Below are 18,996 nucleotides of genomic sequence, written 5' to 3' on the forward strand. Positions count from 1 at the left end.
CTCCCTTTGCAGTCATCATCGACAGATACTCAATTTCACACTTACCATCTTTGAAGGAACCTGCGTGTCTCTGCATTCTCTTTCTTCCAAAGGTTTTCTGCAAAGGCCAAGAGAGGATTTTCTATTTAAGTGCAATACATGTATTTGCAGTAAAATCAAGTTACCTTTCATGCAGCTATTACAACCTGTACTGGTACTTGAATTCTTTGCATAACTCACTGGCTGTTAAGCCCTCTTGGAAGTCCAAGCTTCGGTCAGGCACCCCTTCCCCCAGCTCATATCAAGGTTGTTCTAAGAATATCTAGCATAGATAACTGACTTTTAAATTGGGCTTTCAGATCCACATGTGAGAGCAACTGGGCCTTCTGACACATGGCGTATGTAGGTCTCAGATGAGACAGGCTAAAAACTGAATCAAACAATATAATGTAACAGCCTTGGGCAAAATAAGAATAAATAAATAGCATTATCCATGGGAATTTGATTGGGCAATGAACTTCAAAAAAATGAAGAGCACACAGCTGCATTTTCAAGTTATAAGCTTTTTTTATTTTAAATTTTCTATTCCATCTAGAAACACCCATGGGTCTCCAACATACCTTAGATCTCCCAGGACTGCGTGGAGGAGGCACAGATGCATCTTCTGATACAGGCATTAAGGTTGACACAGGCTTTTGGGGTTCACTGTCTTCAAAGTTTTGGAACCCTTTCATAGCTGCCCTGTAAGACTGGTTTCTTAAATTTCTTTTTAATGTCCCCCCTGTGTCTAGATCATCTTCTGAAAGATCCAGACAAATATCAGGAGCAGATATTCTTTTTGGATCATTGCGGGCTAATTCTTTGGTGAAAGTTGTGGCGGCAAAGCTATGATGACGTGGGACTTTGGTCTTGGTGGCCACAGCTAAACCTTTTGGAATCATTTGCTGAGTCCCAAGTTTATGTGCCGCTGGGCTTTGTGTGCTTAGTATAACCCTGGAGGCTTCCACAGGAGAAGGGATTTGTTCTGGAATGTAGGAGGCATTATCCACAGGTTCTAAAGTCCTTCTTGATACATCAGTCCTTCTTGTTACTGCAGGGCCCAAGGTTGCGCTCTTCTTAAATTCAGAGGCATATTTCTTTCTGTCAAACAAAAGCGAGGATTTTTCTCCAAGTGACGAATCGGAATTTCTTTGAGACATGGTGTCGATTGGTTACACCCCTAAAATCACAGAAGGAACTGTTAATGCTATTATGTCTTAATGGCATATTATTTATTTTATGGTCATTTTTGTACAAGACATACAGAAATCAACACACCAAATGGAAATAAGAGGATAAAGTTTATTGCATGCATCAGAATTTTCTTGTTCTCCGGTTACCTGCAATTACCTGAATTGGAACACATGTTTACATCAAAATTTATTTCACAGATTAAAAAACAAAAAGATCTCCATCTATTTATGGCTGCAGGGAGCGCTACGAGTCTTTGGACCCGGTGCGTTTCATAGGGGGAAAAAATTAAGGTTTGATCGATATTTGGATGCTGAATTACAGCCACTTGACCAGAGGATCATCACATTTCTGAAATACAAAAAGTGATGATACTTCTGAATGAACTAGAAGGAAAGTTAAATTCCTTGGCAGGTTCAGAGAGTAAAGGCTATCTGAGCACAGTAATTTGGCAGCTGGGGGTGAGACAAGATTGTAATCTTGTAATCTACATACATGCAATTCTGCACTATGAGGCCTACTGCATGGTCTGGACATCCTCCAGAGGCGCCGTATGGTTAGCAATTAAGATTAAAAGCTTAGAGTTTACCTATTAAATGGCAAATATCACAGAGGGAACAGAATCTGCAGGGTTTGCTGGTATGTGTTTCTGGTGGTAGTCCCTTCTATGGTGAGCCTGCGGTAATAGGCTGGCTAACAAATCCATTTGTTGGCAAGTTATTTAAAGGTTTGTTTCCCATAAATGGGAACACCATGTCAAAAACAGTCTAAACTACATCTAAATATATTTATAAGCCTGCAAATGCTTAATCAAATTAAATATGAGTAATACGATGAAGACAAGAGGCCAGATCTCTCTCTAGTCTAGCAAGGGGCAAACTGCTAGTGTTCAGCAGTCAGATGAACTACTGGATCACTGGAGGACACATCAGCCTGATGAGCATTTTAGTAGCATTATGCAGTAGTCTATGTATTAACCAGTGCGTTCAGTTAGTAATTATGTAATTCTAATCAGAATGTTAGCTCATTTTAGGCCTGCATAAAGGCAGATATTGAGTCAGCATGGTTACTTTTCCCCAGACTGGTCAATAACTGCCTGCACTCTGCAGATGAGACTTGCTTGCATATTGTTCTATTATAAGACTGCTAAGTACACTCGCTAATATCTTCTGGTAGATTTGTTGTTTGTCCTGTATAAGTTCCAAAATAATCTAATAAAAGAGCAGTTTTGCATCCAAGTTATAGTTACGCTATTGGAAGCTTGTGTGTTAAGGTTACAACATGCCCTTTGTACAAAAAAAAAAAAAAGAAAACTTGTTTTACTTGTTTTACTATCCCTATAATTGATATCTGCCTTGAAATCATGTTAGGCTGCAATGGGAGAGCCTTTATGCAAAGTTGAACAATATAATGCTGCTTTCCTGCCTATAGGAGCTTAAACTTAATAGCTGGATCCCAGCCCCCCACATTCCAGTGCAGTGCTTGGGACTAGAAGTTAAGGCCTCCACTACTCCCTCTCTTCAGCAGATTATCTGACTTATCCTGAATAACCTCTAAAAACCCATCCACTTCCATCATTGAAGCTTTGATCTAAAATAAAATAAATCCATGAACAGCAGCTATTCAAGGAATTCATGCAGAAACCCTCAATGGTAGCATGCTGGCAGCTGAACTTGTACACACAAAGAATAACTAGTCTGCACAGAGAAACTGTATACCCAGCATCATGACTGGAGGATGTTATGTGCATAAACCAGAGGGGAAAAAAAGAGGTAAGTATAAATGCAAGGATGGAATACACGCAACAGAAACAACAAAAAAAAAAAAATACACACGTGCCTATAGGGGCAATCTGCTCTGGAGGATTTTAACAAAGACTGATCATAATATACTTATAAGGCTGCTGATGCCTCTGGTTTTGCAGCAATGCAGGCTTCCAAGAATGTTTATATAAGGTTCGCACTAGTGGCACACTGAGACTCACTCTTCTTTTGTATACAAAAAAGAACATGCATTTTGGGAAGGACTCCGAGAACATGAAAAACTCAGAAGCAATACAGGCATCATGGACACAAGATAGGGAGGTGTTACCAGAAAACGGGGCCACACTACAGGAGCGGCAGTTTCCATTATCATGGAGCAGAGGCTGAATAAGTGTCAGGAAAGCTTTTAATAGCACGTGATGCTTTTTAACCATCACAGGGAGGAATGGCTTCTGTCAGTCTGTCACCGAAATATCTCTTTCCGTTGGAAACTGTCAGGGATGCGTCATGTGGCCCAAGCAGTACTAGAAGTTCTCAAATGCAGCTTATTGTTCAAGGGATATGTCTAAACAGCAGACTGGATTTTGAAAGACGTTGGCCACATTTAAGCTGGCCATACATGTGGCGATCTGACGATGTTTCGTGCGACCATCGGTCGCACGAAACATCGTCAGATGTGCCACACACCATTCAGGGCTGAATCGGCAGGTAAGGAGGTAGAAACAATAGGATCCAGTGCTGAAGGGAGATTTTGATCAGGCGCCTTCTATGGCGCCCAATCAAAATTTTCTAACCTGGCCGATCGGCGAGTCCACCGATATCAGCAGCTTCCTGCGATATCGGTGGACTCGCCGACACGCCATACACGCACCGAATATCGTACGAAACAAGGTGAAGACACACAGAGCTACTAGCAGCAGCTACTTGTCACGGCTACTATAAAAGACAATGCTGATCGTTTACTGATAATTTTCTCTACATGTGTTTTAGAAGAGGCAATTCTCAGTACAGGTATAGGACCCATTATCCAGAATGCTCGGGACCAAGGGTATTCCGGATAAGGGCTCTTTCCGTAATTTGGATCTCCATACCTTAAGTCTACTAAAGAATCAATAAAACATTAATTAAACCCTATGGGATTGTTTTGCATCCAATAAGGTTTATTTGTATCTTAGTTGGGATCAATTACAAGGTACTGTTTTATTACTGTACAGAGAAAAAGGAAATCAGTTTTAAAATTCTGAATTATTTGAATAAAATGGCCAAAAACGCTTGCCGAAGATCCAGCCCTATGCCTGCTACTTGTGCCTGCAGCCGAATGAATGGAATACGCTCGGGTGCAGGCACATGTAGCCGATATACGCATGAAAACGCGAGACTTTGCATTCTCTCGCGTTTTCATGCGTATATCGGCTACATGTGCCTGCACCCGAGCGTATTCCATTCATTCGGCTGCAGGCACAAGTAGCAGGCGTAGGACTGAATTTTTGGGAGCGTTTTTCCGCTTGCCGAAAAAATAAGCCCTACGCCATGTGTGGCATCAGCCTTAACCAGACAGCTAATAGGTTGCTATGGCTTATGGCACTGGTGCATATTCTCAATTCTAGCTGTAAGTAAATACAGTGACAGACATTAACAGTAGATTTAAGCATGATATGCAGTTTTGCACATTGTAGCCTATACTGATATGGATGTACATAAAATACCCGTTAATACAGGAATGTCACCCCTTATCTGGAAACCTAATATCCAGAAAGTTCTAAATTACAGGAAGGCCATCTCCATTTAAGCAAATAATTTTAATGTAAAATGATTCCTTTTTCTCTGTAATAATACAACAGTACCTTGTACTTGATAGTAACTAATGTAGCATAAATCAGTGTTGACAAAACAATTCTATTGGGTTCATTTAATGTCTACATTTCTTTTAGTAGCCTTAAGGTATGGTGATCCAATTTAGAGAACAACCCTTTATCTGGAAAACCCCAGGTCTCAAGCATTTTGGCTAAATTCCATACCAGTAATAATAATGTAGGGCTGTCTCCTTTGACAGCAATCATTAGATTATTTTTTATGACAACCATCCCTGTAGCAAGCTCCTCCCTACTGCTATAAAACACAGGGTTGCAGCTTTAAACATAGTGTTCCATGCACAAATTTTGCCATTACTTTTTCCCAAGATAAGAGACTGCTCCTAGCATAAATCATTAACAGCCACTCGGTATGCCGTTTGCAGTGAATTTTGCTCACAGCTTTAATTGAAAAGATGCTACAGGAATACGAAAAGCTTCCCAGAACTTGGAAATGACCTGTAATATTTAGTTTATTTTACTATCAATGATTTATATAATGCTAGCATGTTTAGCCAGATCATTCCTTATCCACATCAGTCCCTGCTCCAGCAAACAACATACACTTATTATTTTATGTCTGTGTATATATTGTATATATACACAGACATATATATGTGTATATATGTGTATATATTGTATATATAATAACAAAAAATCTCTATAGAGTTGCAATGATATTCTGGCAGTTCTGCCTCTTTTATCTGTGACCCTGAGGAAGTTGTCTCTTTGGTACAGAATAATACTATGGGCAGCATATCTGTGACTGCTGGCTGGCCCAAGAGCATTTGTCACTAATGCACAGTTTTGTTTATCCTTGTAATACAGGTCACCTTTTTTGGGGGGCCAATTGCCAAAAGTTTACATGCGCCCCATTCATAAAGAAAAGACATTAAAGCAAAGCAGCACATCCTGTACCCCAGAAGGAATCATCATATATGCCACGAACATAAGTATTAAAGGAGTTACCTTTAACTTAACTTTTAATATGATGTAGACAATGATAGAGACATTTTTCAATTTATCTTTATTTGTAATTTTTTATGTTTTATTTAATAATTTAGTTTTCTGTTCAGTAGTTCTAGCTTGGAATTTATAGCAGATTTCTGGTTGATAGGGTCAAATTTCCCCTAGCACTCAGGCAGTGATGTGAATAAGAGACTGGGAGATTAATAAGAGAGGGCCTCAAGAAAATATAAGTACATTGTAATATGAACTAGGAATCAGAAAGTGATTCAGTACCATACTAACAATTAACCACTTTACGCTGGATATGTTTAAACTGCAGCCCTCCAACTTCTTTAGAACTAAGCCCTGATGGGAACTGCACCATATTTGGAATATCCTTGCAAACTTTATTTTTCGAATGGGATTTTGAGCTGCTCCTGCTTAATAAGGTTATCTGAGGATTCACACAGATATAGAATAGACAGATAAATGCTTCTCCCTTAATATATGAAGGGTGCACGTAGACTTGGGCTTAGTTCCAAGTAAATTAATAACCCCTGGGTGAATGATACATCTCCTTAATGCAAAACTAAACAGAGGCAGATGTTTCAGCTTTGTCTGTTCCCATATCAGAAATGGAATTATTGATCATATTTTAAACCTCTTATAAAATGCAGCAATCGCCTACATTCATTTATCGACTGAACAAAATGGACATACAGCAGCAGCAGCACTTACAACTGGGGTCTGCGGGCTTTATAATTACAGGAGTGTATCATATTTAAAGTGGACCTGTCACCCTAAGGAATAATTACAAATTGTTTTCTATTGTGTTTGTCAAGCAAAATAACCTTCAATTACACTATATACATTTTTTTAAACTTATTTCCTTCAGCACTGGAATTCACCATTGCAGAAAACAGGCAGGCTCCATTTTGTGGACACTGTTATTAAGGCAAGCTGTGCATCCTGCCAAAATCTTGTTTCTGTGCCAGTGTGGGGGGACCTGATACCCATATCCATGCACTGGTTACACAATTAAATGGTGAGGAGGGAGGGGGAATGTGAGGAGTGCAGTGACATCTAAGAAGTTCTGAGCTGAAAGTGAAAGTAAGTGTCTGCCCCATCCCTATACCTAAGGCATAGAGGCGGGTCAGGCAATATATGATTGACAGCTGGGACTTTTAAATGCTTATATAATGGGTATAGATGTGATAATAAAAAAAGAACTTTGGGTTTCATGTTTAATTTGAAAAGGGCTTTTACTATACAGCTTTTTATGTCTGGGTGGCAGGTCCACTTTAAGTTACCTTTTAGTATTAAAAATAAAGTTTTGTTTATTCAAAAAAAAAAAAAAAAAAAGAATGTCCTATTCCTAACAACTTTTCAATTGGTCTTAATGATTTATTTTGTATAGTTTTTTTTAATAATTTGCCTTTTCTGATTCTTTCCAACTTTTATACAGGGGTCCAAGACCCCAGCAGCCAAAAACGTTTGCTATGTAAGGCTAAGATATTTACTTTTATTACATATCTGTTATTCATATTCCTCTAAGTCAAATCAATGACTGATTGCCAGGGTAAATAAAACCCTAGCAACCAGATGGCCTCTGAATTACCAAACTGGAAAGCTGCTGAAATAACTGAAAAACACAAAAAAATAAGACCAACTGCAAAATATAACTGTATACATCACACTTAGGGGCATATATAACTTGTAGGTGACTATTGAAATCTAATTGCTGTTTGGTTGAACTACCCATTTAAACGTGCTAGTTTCAGAAGCCACTTCTCACATATACAGTAATGCTCTACAATTTGTAATGCACGTAGATGACAAAACAGCTAAAAAATTGGTATTCATCTTAAGCCTAGTGAATGGCACAATTTGTCAAGTTATTCCATTAATCAGTCCCCTAGGCTAATGTCACTGCAAGGTATTTAAAGTGGTCGTACATTGGCCAACCGCCATTGTATCTGATTGATCATACCAGACTGGGATAGCCTTGCCGAAAACTATTGTTTCAGTTGTTTCTTTGTTCAGAATATTGAAGATGTTACGAGCTGTGTTCACACAAAATCCATGGCAAGTAATAATGCCAATAAGGGACAAAATCTGTATGCCTGGCATTGACCAATCACATGAATCCAGTGTAAAATGCCACATTAGCTGTAATTTTACTGCAATAGATTTCAGCCACTGCATAGCACTATATGTTGTTATTATATAGTAAGTATAACAAACAGACAAGAGACAAAGCAGGAACAGAACCCAACTAAGGCTGGAACAGGTGTTTGCAGATACAGTAGATACATTAGTTCAGCGCTCCCCTGGCCTGTGAATGAAAAGCTGCCTATAATAAAGAAAAAAAAGCAAATATTTGCCTAAGGTAGCTGCTAGTACTGGTAGAGATGAAAGGTGATACACCTGAGAAGGTATTCCTTGGCATCTCTCCACCCACAATCCCAGAATGCAGTGCTCTCTCAATGCCGAAGGCTTGCTGCTATTAGAAATTTCACAAGCAGGTGTAGGTAGGTGTAGGCTCTCGTGCCACCAAGAAATAAACAGCTCTGCTTTGACACCTATAAATGTTTATTAAGCATATCTATTTATATCCCCCATAATGGGTCTTTTAAAGTGAAAATAAGTCCTTTGTCATCATCAATGAACTCTCCAATACATTGCTCTTTATATATTTTAGGTTGAGTTTTCACTCTGTCTTTTTGGTTTAGAGACAAAGATATTTTTTGCCAAGTCAAATTTTATGGCTTAAGTTTATTAAAACTGTATTTTATGGGAGTTAATAGTTTTACATACGGTCAGCCACCTTTTATTTACCTTTTGCAAAAATAATGGGACAGACAGGGAAACTTTAATACTGTGGTATTTAAAGGGCACCATCTTCCCCCAATGCTCTTTGCTCACAATACTTGTCCTCCAAGTGGGCACTGGCATTGGAGCGAGCAGCCAGGGCTTTGTCAGGATTCACTGCCTGCCATGATGACCCATTGTGCATAGCAATACTTGTTCTAATTTGATATCTATACAACCAAGGCATGGCTATGCACAGAGAGGCATTTTAGCTAGCAGTGACTCCAGGCAAAGCCCAGCCTGGTGCATTTCCTATGTCAACCTGGAGCTCTAGGGGGGGAAAGACTTTTCCGAATAAGAGGTGCCCTTAAGAGTCTGACACTATTGAAGAATTTTAGTCACAAGTGCAGTACAATTACAGCAAAATAAATACAAGGGAAACTGGCACAAAGAAGAGATCTAGTATCACCAAACAAAGAAGTCCCCCCTTATGAGCAAATTAAAAGAGAAATACAATTATACATTTATTTATAAAGTCCAAAACTCAGTAGGATGTGGATAAGGTCCATTAGCCTCACTTGGCCAGGTAAGGAAAGAGCTCTGTGTGTCTGTTTATTCTCTGCTAATCCTAATTATGTGGGTGGAGTAGAGTGACCTCAAAACCATTACTGGATTATTGTCTGCACATACAAACCACAGCCATTAACTTTCCCTGCAATATGATGTTCAACTAAAGCCACGCATGCGTGTATCAAGCTGGTATGTGCCACTAGCACACGGTTCAGCCAATGGCTCATCTGCATTTTAGTGGTAGGCAAGTAGGTAAACATTGTATCATTGTATCTCTTTGTGTAGGGACCCATGAAGGGGGGACTCACAAGCAGAAAAGTAGTCTGTTAGAATGTTTTCTGCTTCAGTATTTGGTTATTAGTCTCATTTTCCCTTGTGTACCCCCACGGATAGGTATTGCCCTTTTAACTTAAGCTTGTATCCTGCACCCAAATCTTCCACTAATCTGTTAGTACAAGGCATAAATTAACTCAGGCTGAAACCTTCAGAACATTATTTGGTGTAGAACTATCAAATTAAAAACACCAAAGTTTAATCCTTGCAAAAAGAAGACTGTTCCCACTTAGCAAACAGATTCCAGACTTAGCTTAAAGTGAAAACTACCACTTAGGACAACAGGTACAGGACAGTGCCAGGATATCCATCCAGATGGGGAATTTATAGCTCAGGGATGGCTTACTGGAGGGGTGGCCAACACAACCCTTCATTTATTCCTTAGTCAAAATAACTACTGCCCAGTTGCACAGACTCACAACCTGGCATTCCAACGGAACGCTACTGAGAAGCGGGCACCATTCAATGCCCTGGGAATTTTGTATCTCATTTTTCGAGACATAAACATTACAGCTGGACAGAGGGAACAGGGGCTATAATAATAACAGCACCAGAGCCATAGAGGCACTGTCCAAGCTAATTATCTTAAATTCATCTGGGGGGGTTCCCAACTTTTGTTTACCTGTGTGCCACATTCAAATGTAAAAAGAGTTGGAGCACAACACAAGCATAAAAAAATGCACCTGGGAGTACCAGGTACATTTATAGGTCTGCAGCCTTTGTCCTCCATCACTCTGATACGCGCTGTGTCTGAGCTGCAGCAGCAATGTGCTAAAGAACTGAAGAAACAAGACAGCTGCCATGGGCTTACACTGCACCCAAGCATAATCTAAATATCATAGGAAGCTATTTCACTTAAGCATTGCTCCCCACACCTGGTAAGATTGCTCACTTTAAGGTGGCCAACTGGGTCATTTATTAATCATTTTAATGATGTGGTGCAGCCATACGTGGAAAATAACTGTGTACAAAGACTTCAGCATGACATTTGCCTTTTACTAGACTAGAGGATATTTACAGCACTTGTTGTCGTGCGGGTTTGTGTGTGGGTGTGTGGGCGTGTGGGCATAATCATGTGAGCCTCATTTATGTTTTTTTGTTGCACAACTTCAGTTTCTTCCTTATAGATTAATGGTGCTGTGGCCAGTGGAAAAACCCCAATACCACTAGTGCCTGTAGCTAGTGATGGGCGAAAAGTTTCGCCAGGCATGGATTCGCGGCGAATTTCCGCATTTCGCCATTGGCGGATTGTTTCGCGAAACGGATGAAAAGTTTCGCCACGGAAAAATTCGCTGCACGTCCAAAAATTGTCGCCGGCGTCAAAAAATAATAGTCGCGGGCGACAAAATAGTAGCCGCGGGCGACGAAACAATAGCGCGCGACAAAATAATAGCCGCGGGCGACGAAACAAGAGCCGCGCGACGAAATAATAGCTGCGGGCGACGAAATAATAGCCGCGGGCGACGAAATAATAGCCGCGCGCGACGAAACAATAGCCGCGCGCGACGAAACAATAGCCGCGCGCGACGAAACAATAGCCGCGGGCGACGAAACAATAGCCGCGGGCGACGAAACAATAGCCGCGCGCGACGAAACAATAGCCGTGCGACGAAATAATAGCCGTGCGACGAAACAAGAGCCGCGCGCGACGAAATAATAGCCGCGCGACAAAACAATAGCCGCGGGAGACGAAACAATAGCCGTGCGACAAAATAATAGCCGCGGGCGACAATTTTTTTTGTCGCACGACATTTTCACCGTTTCGCGAATTTTTCGCCGTTTCGCGGATCTTTTCAAAGATTCGCGAATTTTTCGGCGAAGCGAAACGGAACAGATTCGCTCATCACTACCTGTAGCCAGTGAAATGAACAGCATTCGCCCATCACTGGGTGCACCAAATTCAAGAGTAGCGTAACCTGCCTCTCACTGCAAGCTACACTTGGACCACCACACGGTGAGATCAGGGCTTTACTATCCGAATCCTGACCACTTTGCTTGAATTCAACATGTACCCAACCCCATGCAGGAGGGGTCACCAATATTACAGCAAAACAGCCAGTCAACTATTGCCTTTCTATGCTGTCACAACTTGCCAGCCCTCCGTTTGGCATGACAATGACACTCTACTGACAGATGAACAGCCAATTAACACTGTAGTGCAACAGACATAGGCAGGGGATTTACAAGAATGCATGAGTCTGTGCTTATTTACATATCATATAGTCACAACTGAAAGCTTGCTGCTTTGTTTTCCTCTCTGGTTCTGACTCTTGAAATGATGTAGCAGAAGTCAGTCCATTGCCAGGTTTCAGAACCAAGAGCAGAAAACTTTCAAGCTTTCAATAGCAATTACATTTACAAAAGCAGTTGTTGGGTGGAGATTCCTATTAATAAGGGTAGGGAGCAGGCCGCACACAAAGTTAGGCACTTAGCCAATCATGCTGTATATTACTGGGCTGGAGGTCCACTGATTAGTGTGGGGATTATTGACTGTATAGTTGCTAGAACTGAAAATCCACTAGCCATGCCTTTCAACCAGTTCCTGACATAAGTGACAAGGGGTTGCACCCCCACCTACCTCCCTGCAGACCAGCAAATTCGATCTATCCAAACCCATGATTATAGGAAACAGATTCAAGTTTTTTTTAACAGTAAGACTTGCACAATTTGAGTTGTAACTCAAATGTAAAACTTCGCCATCTAAAAGTTTGTGAGTTTCTAGAGGCCAAAAGAAGTTGTCGTAGGCAAACTCAAGCCATATTTTAAGCTCCAGTTTGTAAACTTGAAAGATTCAAGGTATTCAAGTTTTTTATTTGAACATGTTTTCATTATTAATAAACAAGCAAGCATTCTTGAGTTTATTCGATTTAGAAAAACAAACTCTATTATTGATAAATAAGCCTATTAGTGCCTTCTGCTGCTAAGAATGCACTGCACAGTGCTGGTGTATATTCAAGCTGTACAGCAGCCCTAGCAGTGGGCTCCCAGATTCTGCAATCACTGCTTGCTGGTTCCACAGGTAGCTCTGCCAAGCAGCACTATGAAGCGCCTGGGCACTAGCAGAGATGGCAGCTAACAATAATGAGATCACAACAGCACATAGGACTTTCTCATGGAATAAGTAACACAGTGATCCCCAACCAGTGGCTCAGGGGCAACATGTTGCTCACCAACCCTTTGGATGTTGCTCTCAGTGCCCCCAAACCAGGGAGTTATTTTTGAATTCCTGACTTGGGGGCAAGTTTTGGTTGAATAAAAACAAGATTTACTACCAAATAAAGCCTCCTGTAAGCTGATAGTGTGCATAGAGGCTGCCTAATAGCCAATCTTAAGCTGGCCATACACGCACCGATACTATCGTACGAAACCTCGTTTCGTACGATATTCGGTGCGTGAATGGCATGTTGGCGAGTCGACCGATATCGCAGGAAGCTGCTGATATCGGACGACTCGCCGATTGGCCAGGTTAGAAAATTTTGATCGGGCGCCATAGAAGGCGCCTGACCAAAATCTGCCGTCAGGGCTGAATCGGCAGAAGGAGGTAGAAATTCTATTGTTTCTACCTCCTTATCTGCTGTTTCAGCCCTGACTGTGTGTGGCGGATCTGATGATGTTTCGTGCGACCGATGGTCGCACAAAACATCGTTAGATCGCCACGTGTATGGCCAGCTTTAGCCCTTATTTGGCTCCTCCATAAACTTTTATGATGTTTTTTTTTGTCTAAATGGATTCTGCTTAGCTCATAGGTGTAGAGAAATCTAATACTGTGGTGTAACTAGGGTGCGCCAGCCCCATGCAAAATAAAGTTTGGAAGGGTCCAGCACACACCTCTCCCTACTTGGACCCCCGGCCAATACCCACCGGATTTTTTCAATTCTATAGAGGAAGCAGACCCCACAGTTGGGCCCCCCTGCAACCACTGGGTCTGCTTTCTCTATAGTTACGCCACTGCATGGGTCATTGCTGATGTTTCTGCATAGGAACCCAGTGATCAAGTGGTCCCAGGGTGCATACGTGGGAAGTGAAAGTTCAGTGGTGTCTGATTAGTCACATGCTCAGGGGCGGCTACACTGGAACTAAGAAGCAGTGAACGGACAAGAAAGGAGTCCATGGGACATTAGGGTTAGTTTTTCTTAAAGGGGACCTTTTAGCCAAAGAAATAATTCCAAATTCTTTTCTATTGTGTTTGTCAAGTAAAATAAACTTTACTTACACTATATAAATTATTTTAATTATTTCCTTCAGTCATTCAATTCACAATTACAGCAAGCAGGCAGGCACTATTTTGTAGGCACAGCTTTGTTTCACCCCCAAAATCTTTATGTGCCAGAATGGTGGACCCGATGTACACGCCCATGCATAGGCTACACAATTAGATGAGGAGGAGGGAGGGAAGTGAGAAGTGCTGAATGGAAAGTGAAAGTAATTGTCTGCCCCACCTGTATGCCTAAGGCATAGAGGCGGAGCTGGCAATATATGATTGAAAGCTGGGATCTTTAAATAGTTTTATAATGGGTTGAATGTGTTAAAAAAAAGAATTTTAGATTTATACTTAGTTTTCAATGTACAAATTTTTATGTCTGAATGACAGGTCCCTTTAAAACCACAGATGGCCAAAAAAGGCTTCTGGGACACAACAAGGGTAGTCACACCGGCACCTAGATGCTTTTAAAGGCCCAGTGAAACTGAGGAAGGGAGAGATAATAGAACTGTATTGTAATATTAGTTGTGGCAGATTCATAAAAAAATGGCACCCAAATCTTACACTGGGGCCTTACAGTGTCTTTTTTCACCACATCTATCCCGTATGACAACTTACACATGACATGCTACAGGTATCTAACCAAAGCAACACCTAGCAAATAAAATGCAAACAAATACAGGAGAATAATGTACACACAGTTGGTCAAGCAGGTCTTCAATAGCCAACCTGTAAAGGTGGCCATACACGGACCGATTTTTTACTTACAAACGACCGATTCCCGAACGATCCGATGCTATCGTTAAGTTATCGTATAGTTGGTGGTGTACGAACGATCGTCGGCCCACTAAACGAGCCGACATTATCGTCCCCAAAATCGATCGGCCAGGTTTAAAAATTTTGGTCGTTTAACGATAAAATCTGCCAGTTGGTGTGAGTGTCAGACATTTGTCTTTCAACGATTGTTCTCTGCGCATGTCACGATTGCCAGCAACGACATCGATCGTACGTAGATGTACGATCGTAGGTATTTTACGATAATGATGCGACAAAATCTTTCCCGAATTATCGTTGCCCGTGGATGGCATATCGTATGGGAACTCGATCGCCATACGATCGTTTGTCGATATAATCGTTCATCGCACAACGAGCGAAATCGCCTCGTGTATGGCCACCTTTACTCTCCTGCTGTTGCTGAACTAAAACTATTGTGGTTCCTTCACAACAAAGCCCTCCACTTCTAGGCCTTGGTTGTTCCGACTCCTGATACAATGTAGCAGAAGGCAGAAGCATGCAAGGCTGATTTCAGCTGCATTGTTTCTTTGGCAAATAAAGACATAAAAACTACTCTTCAAAATATGAATGTACAGTAAAAGTTCCTTATAGGTCATGTTGATCATTTTTCACTGATAACTCTGCTTTTGTTATTGTTACTTGAAGTCCCTAAACCTGACTGTTTTGCCAACCTGTCTGTTCCTTCTCAAACTGTTACAGCTTCTAATGCTACTGCTGCACAAATATGGCAGCCACTCATAGATGAACATCGGGGATCAGATAGGAAATATAGCACAACAAATTGATAAATTATTATTTTTGTTTATGGCTGCCTCTAAAAAAGCATTATTTTATTATTGGTTAAAAGAGGAAACCCCTCCTATAACAGAAATTATTTCTTATCTTACTCAGTTTAGCTGGCAAGGGGCCATCAAAGCAAAAACAAGTGAACCTAAATCCAGGATCCCTTTTAAAAATACATGGTCATTTTCTTTAATGCTATAGATATAAGTAATAAGGATCAGATTTATAAAATGCTGCATATATAGATTTATTTCAATAATTCACAAACTTATAAGCAAAATTATCCTTGATTTTGCTCTCTCGGAAACTTTTCTTTTCTTTTTATAGTTTATCCACTGGGCAAAGTTAGTTAATTTGTTTTTGTTTTTCTCTATTTAAATTACTTATTTTTTTGAAGGACAAACTGTCGAATGTGACTATTGTTGTACAACCTATATTTAAATCATTTGTCATTATTCATCCTACATGTTTATTGCAAAACTTCAATAAAATGTTTAAAAATTAAAAAAAAAAAAAAAAAAAAAGATAGGAAATATAAAGGCATTGGGCAAATACTTTTAAAGCAAAACTATAAATAGCATACAAAGACAATGTTATGATGCATGTAAAAAATGGTTTTAATTTCTGGTATCAGTATCTCTTTAAAACCAAGTGAATGTATCTAGGAATATTGCTTTGAGTTATATTTTCTTTATACATTGGGCCAAATGTTATTTCAGTGTTGCCCCCCCAAGCTAAGCCAGCCTCCATGCCCTCAGTTAGATAAGAAGCTGCGTCCAGCAGGACTGCAGCTCCAGTAGCAGAGAGTATGTGCAACACTTATCTGCCCTATTGAGTGCAGCCCTGCTGCCCAGTGACAAGGCTTGCGTAATCCCTCACTAATTAAAACCAAAAGCGATTCCTTGGAGCAGATCGGCCGCAGCTCCGATTTTCTTTTAGAAAACCCAACTTTTGCGGGACACCAAAGCAGTTCATCTCACCCTATATTTGCCGCTGCTGAGCGTTATAACGCTTGGGAAAGTTGCTGAGCGGAGAAGCAATCGCACAGTGCAGTAAAGTTGCAGTCGCAGCGGCTGCAGCCTGTACCTACTGAGATGAAAGGGTGAATGGAAGGCTGAAGCTCACCTGGCGGGTAGTAGGTGGCAGGATCCCCAGTGGGAAGCGATCAGTACATGCTTCGCTGCTTCTCAGGCAGTAGCATTGCGGCGCTGTCCCAGCGACTTACTTCTCGCCACTCAGCTCCCTTTCTCTTGTCTCTTCCCTCCCCACTTCCTGTCTCCCGGAGTGTTCTCCCTCCCCGGCTCTGCCCCATCCCAGCGCTGACATCAGCCAGGTGTGTGTGGGACAATGCTGCTCTCCTTCCCAGGGGCAGGGCCGCCGCTCTGCTGCTGCTGAACTAGAATGGCCCGGTTTGTGCCTGTCTGGTACTGGGGCTCAGTGGCTGGGCTAGCCCGCCCAATCTCAGCTGCTGGGGTATTACATTAGCGCTCATTTGTTTAGCGCTATAGTTGTATGGAGTATCACTGGCTGGAATAGGTTTGGCATATACGTGTTGTAGCAGGTTTAAGTGGAAAATATTAAACTTGCTGTGTCAGATAGATAAGAGGGACCCCTGACAGTTCATATAGGCTGGGGGTCTATTTAAAAAAAGGGGGAATAGCACAAACTATATATATATATATATATATAAACCGATTCCCTCCAGCGTTTGCTGTGCTACAAATGTAGCTTTCAGGTGTTGGTGAGATGCATGGCTTTAAGGATAGTCGCTGATTTTTTTTTTTAACAAACCAAATGCATAGAAGTATTTTTAGTGCTATTTAAGGCCAATATATAGTTTTAGGGGGATAGTGTAATACAAATTCGCTTGCCTGGCTTTTTCCATTAAGCAGATTCACTTTGTCTCAGCCATATCCTCTGATTGCTGCAGGGAGGGAGGCTATAAGGGTGCCATAGGGTGAAAGGGTGTGGGATGTTATTCCCTTCTGCTTCATGTGGCTGATGGGCTCAACCTGCCTGCAGTGTCCCCTCACACTGTAAACTCCTGCATTTATAGGGTGAGGGTCTTGTCTATGATATTCCAAGCACTGGCAAAGAGGGCATGTTACAAAGGCATCTGAGCCATCACATAAGGCTACTGGCAGCTCTGTGGGAGGAATAATTACACAAGGAAAAAACACTGACCATGCTCATTTATCACTACCTGAGGAAATTTGCACAGAATTTCCATATTTTATTCTATTTTCTCTTGAGTAGCACATCTGGAACAGCACCCATCCCCTCATTTGGGCTGCACCCATCTGCGGAATTCTGAACCTCATTTAGTTAGACTCCTTCCTAACTTTTCCTTAAAAGCTTGTGTTCAAAGGGGAAATACCGAGCGAATGGACCAATTTGCCCATTTATTATGGCGAGCAATTTGCATTTCATTTATATAAATATCTATAATAAATAAAATATAACAACCATTTAAATTGGTGTATCTAATAAGTCCAACTATAACATTCTGCAAGTTAATTCAGAGTTGAACCATAGCACATACTGTATTTCTTGCACATTGTGGCTTCAAGAAAGAAAAGCAAAACAATATTATTATACTGTTTACCATTAAATTAACTATTAGTATGATGAAGACATTGATGTTCTGAGACCATTTGCAATTGGCCTTCATTTTTTATTATTTGAGGTTTTTACCTTATTTAGCTTTTTGTTCAGCAGCTCTCTACTTTGAATTTTCAGCTGCTATATAGTTGCTAGGATCTTACCCTAGCAACTGGGCAGTGGTTTAAATGAGAGACCGGAATATGAAAAGGAGAGGGACTGAATAGAAAGTTTAATAATAAGAAGTAAATGCTAGGAATAGGACATTCTATAACAAACTAAAATTTTACAAGCCACCCCTTTACGTGAGGCGCAGCCACAGGAGATGCTCAGAGTGGGGTTTTGTATCTAAATGAAGCACAACATTATAGCAGAAAACTGATGGCAAATCCATTAAATATATATTCTGTAACCCAAATAAGTAAACAACATTACTGTTCCTTATCTGTTGAATCACATAGCGGATACCTGTTGCAGCTCATTTAGAACAAAACATTTAAATACCAGCAAGCAACCATGGCTAATTACTAATCAGTGCTGGTATGTAGTCATGCTGTACACATCTCAACTAATTACTGGCTTTGCACTATGTGGGTTTTATAGGTGCTGGTTATTTTAGGGAGAGACCTGTTAGGGCTCATACACGCGGGTGTAAGATTCATGCCTTTGAGATGCAGTTGTGGTGCATTAGTGCGCCTACACCCAGGTGTTTATGTATCCAGGGACGGGTATATATTTCACTGCAGGAGCCCAGTCTTCCCTATGTTGCTGTACTGCAGCATTGTGCCTATGTGTATTAATGCACTAAAAATTGCACAGGGCAAAACAAACAGGAACACCCAACACTTTTATATAGATCAATAATGTACAAATGAGTTGTAGCCTGGGCTATGCTGTTTGCAGACAGTGTGATTTGCCCCATGGAAACAGTTATACATTTTATTTTTTGCCTCCAAGGGGTAGTGAACTACATGCATTTTATAACAACGGTCCAGAGGTTTAAAAAAAAAAAAAAAACGGATGCACTGAATCCAGGATTAGGTTTGGGATTTCAGCAGGATTTGGCTGAATGCATGGCTCTGGCCAAACCAAATCCTTAAAGGAGACATATCTTATAAAAATTATGAATGTA

General features: G+C 40.9%; 1 protein-coding gene across 2 annotated transcripts in view; it reads right to left on the reverse strand.

Annotated features, from left to right (window-relative positions):
- Nucleotides 1-17,268, reverse strand: part of arhgef16 (Rho guanine nucleotide exchange factor 16) — a 52,469-nt gene extending 35,201 nt beyond the window's left edge. Inside the window, exons 1-3 of one of the 2 annotated variants that reach the window (XM_012966640.3) lie at nucleotides 17,135-17,268; nucleotides 600-1,198; nucleotides 46-97 (exon numbers count right to left, since the gene is read on the reverse strand). In XM_012966640.3, coding sequence (XP_012822094.1) covers nucleotides 46-97; nucleotides 600-1,178 — 631 coding nt within the window. In that variant the 5' untranslated portion in view covers nucleotides 1,179-1,198; nucleotides 17,135-17,268. Of the gene's footprint in view, nucleotides 1-45; nucleotides 98-599; nucleotides 1,199-16,388; nucleotides 16,674-17,134 lie in introns of those variants that run through there. The other variant, XM_012966639.3, reaches the window with a different exon arrangement.
- Between the last annotated feature and the right edge of the window lie 1,728 nt (nucleotides 17,269-18,996).

Source organism: Xenopus tropicalis, chromosome 7, assembly GCF_000004195.4.
Source record: "Xenopus tropicalis strain Nigerian chromosome 7, UCB_Xtro_10.0, whole genome shotgun sequence".
NCBI lineage: Eukaryota > Metazoa > Chordata > Amphibia > Anura > Pipidae > Xenopus > Xenopus tropicalis.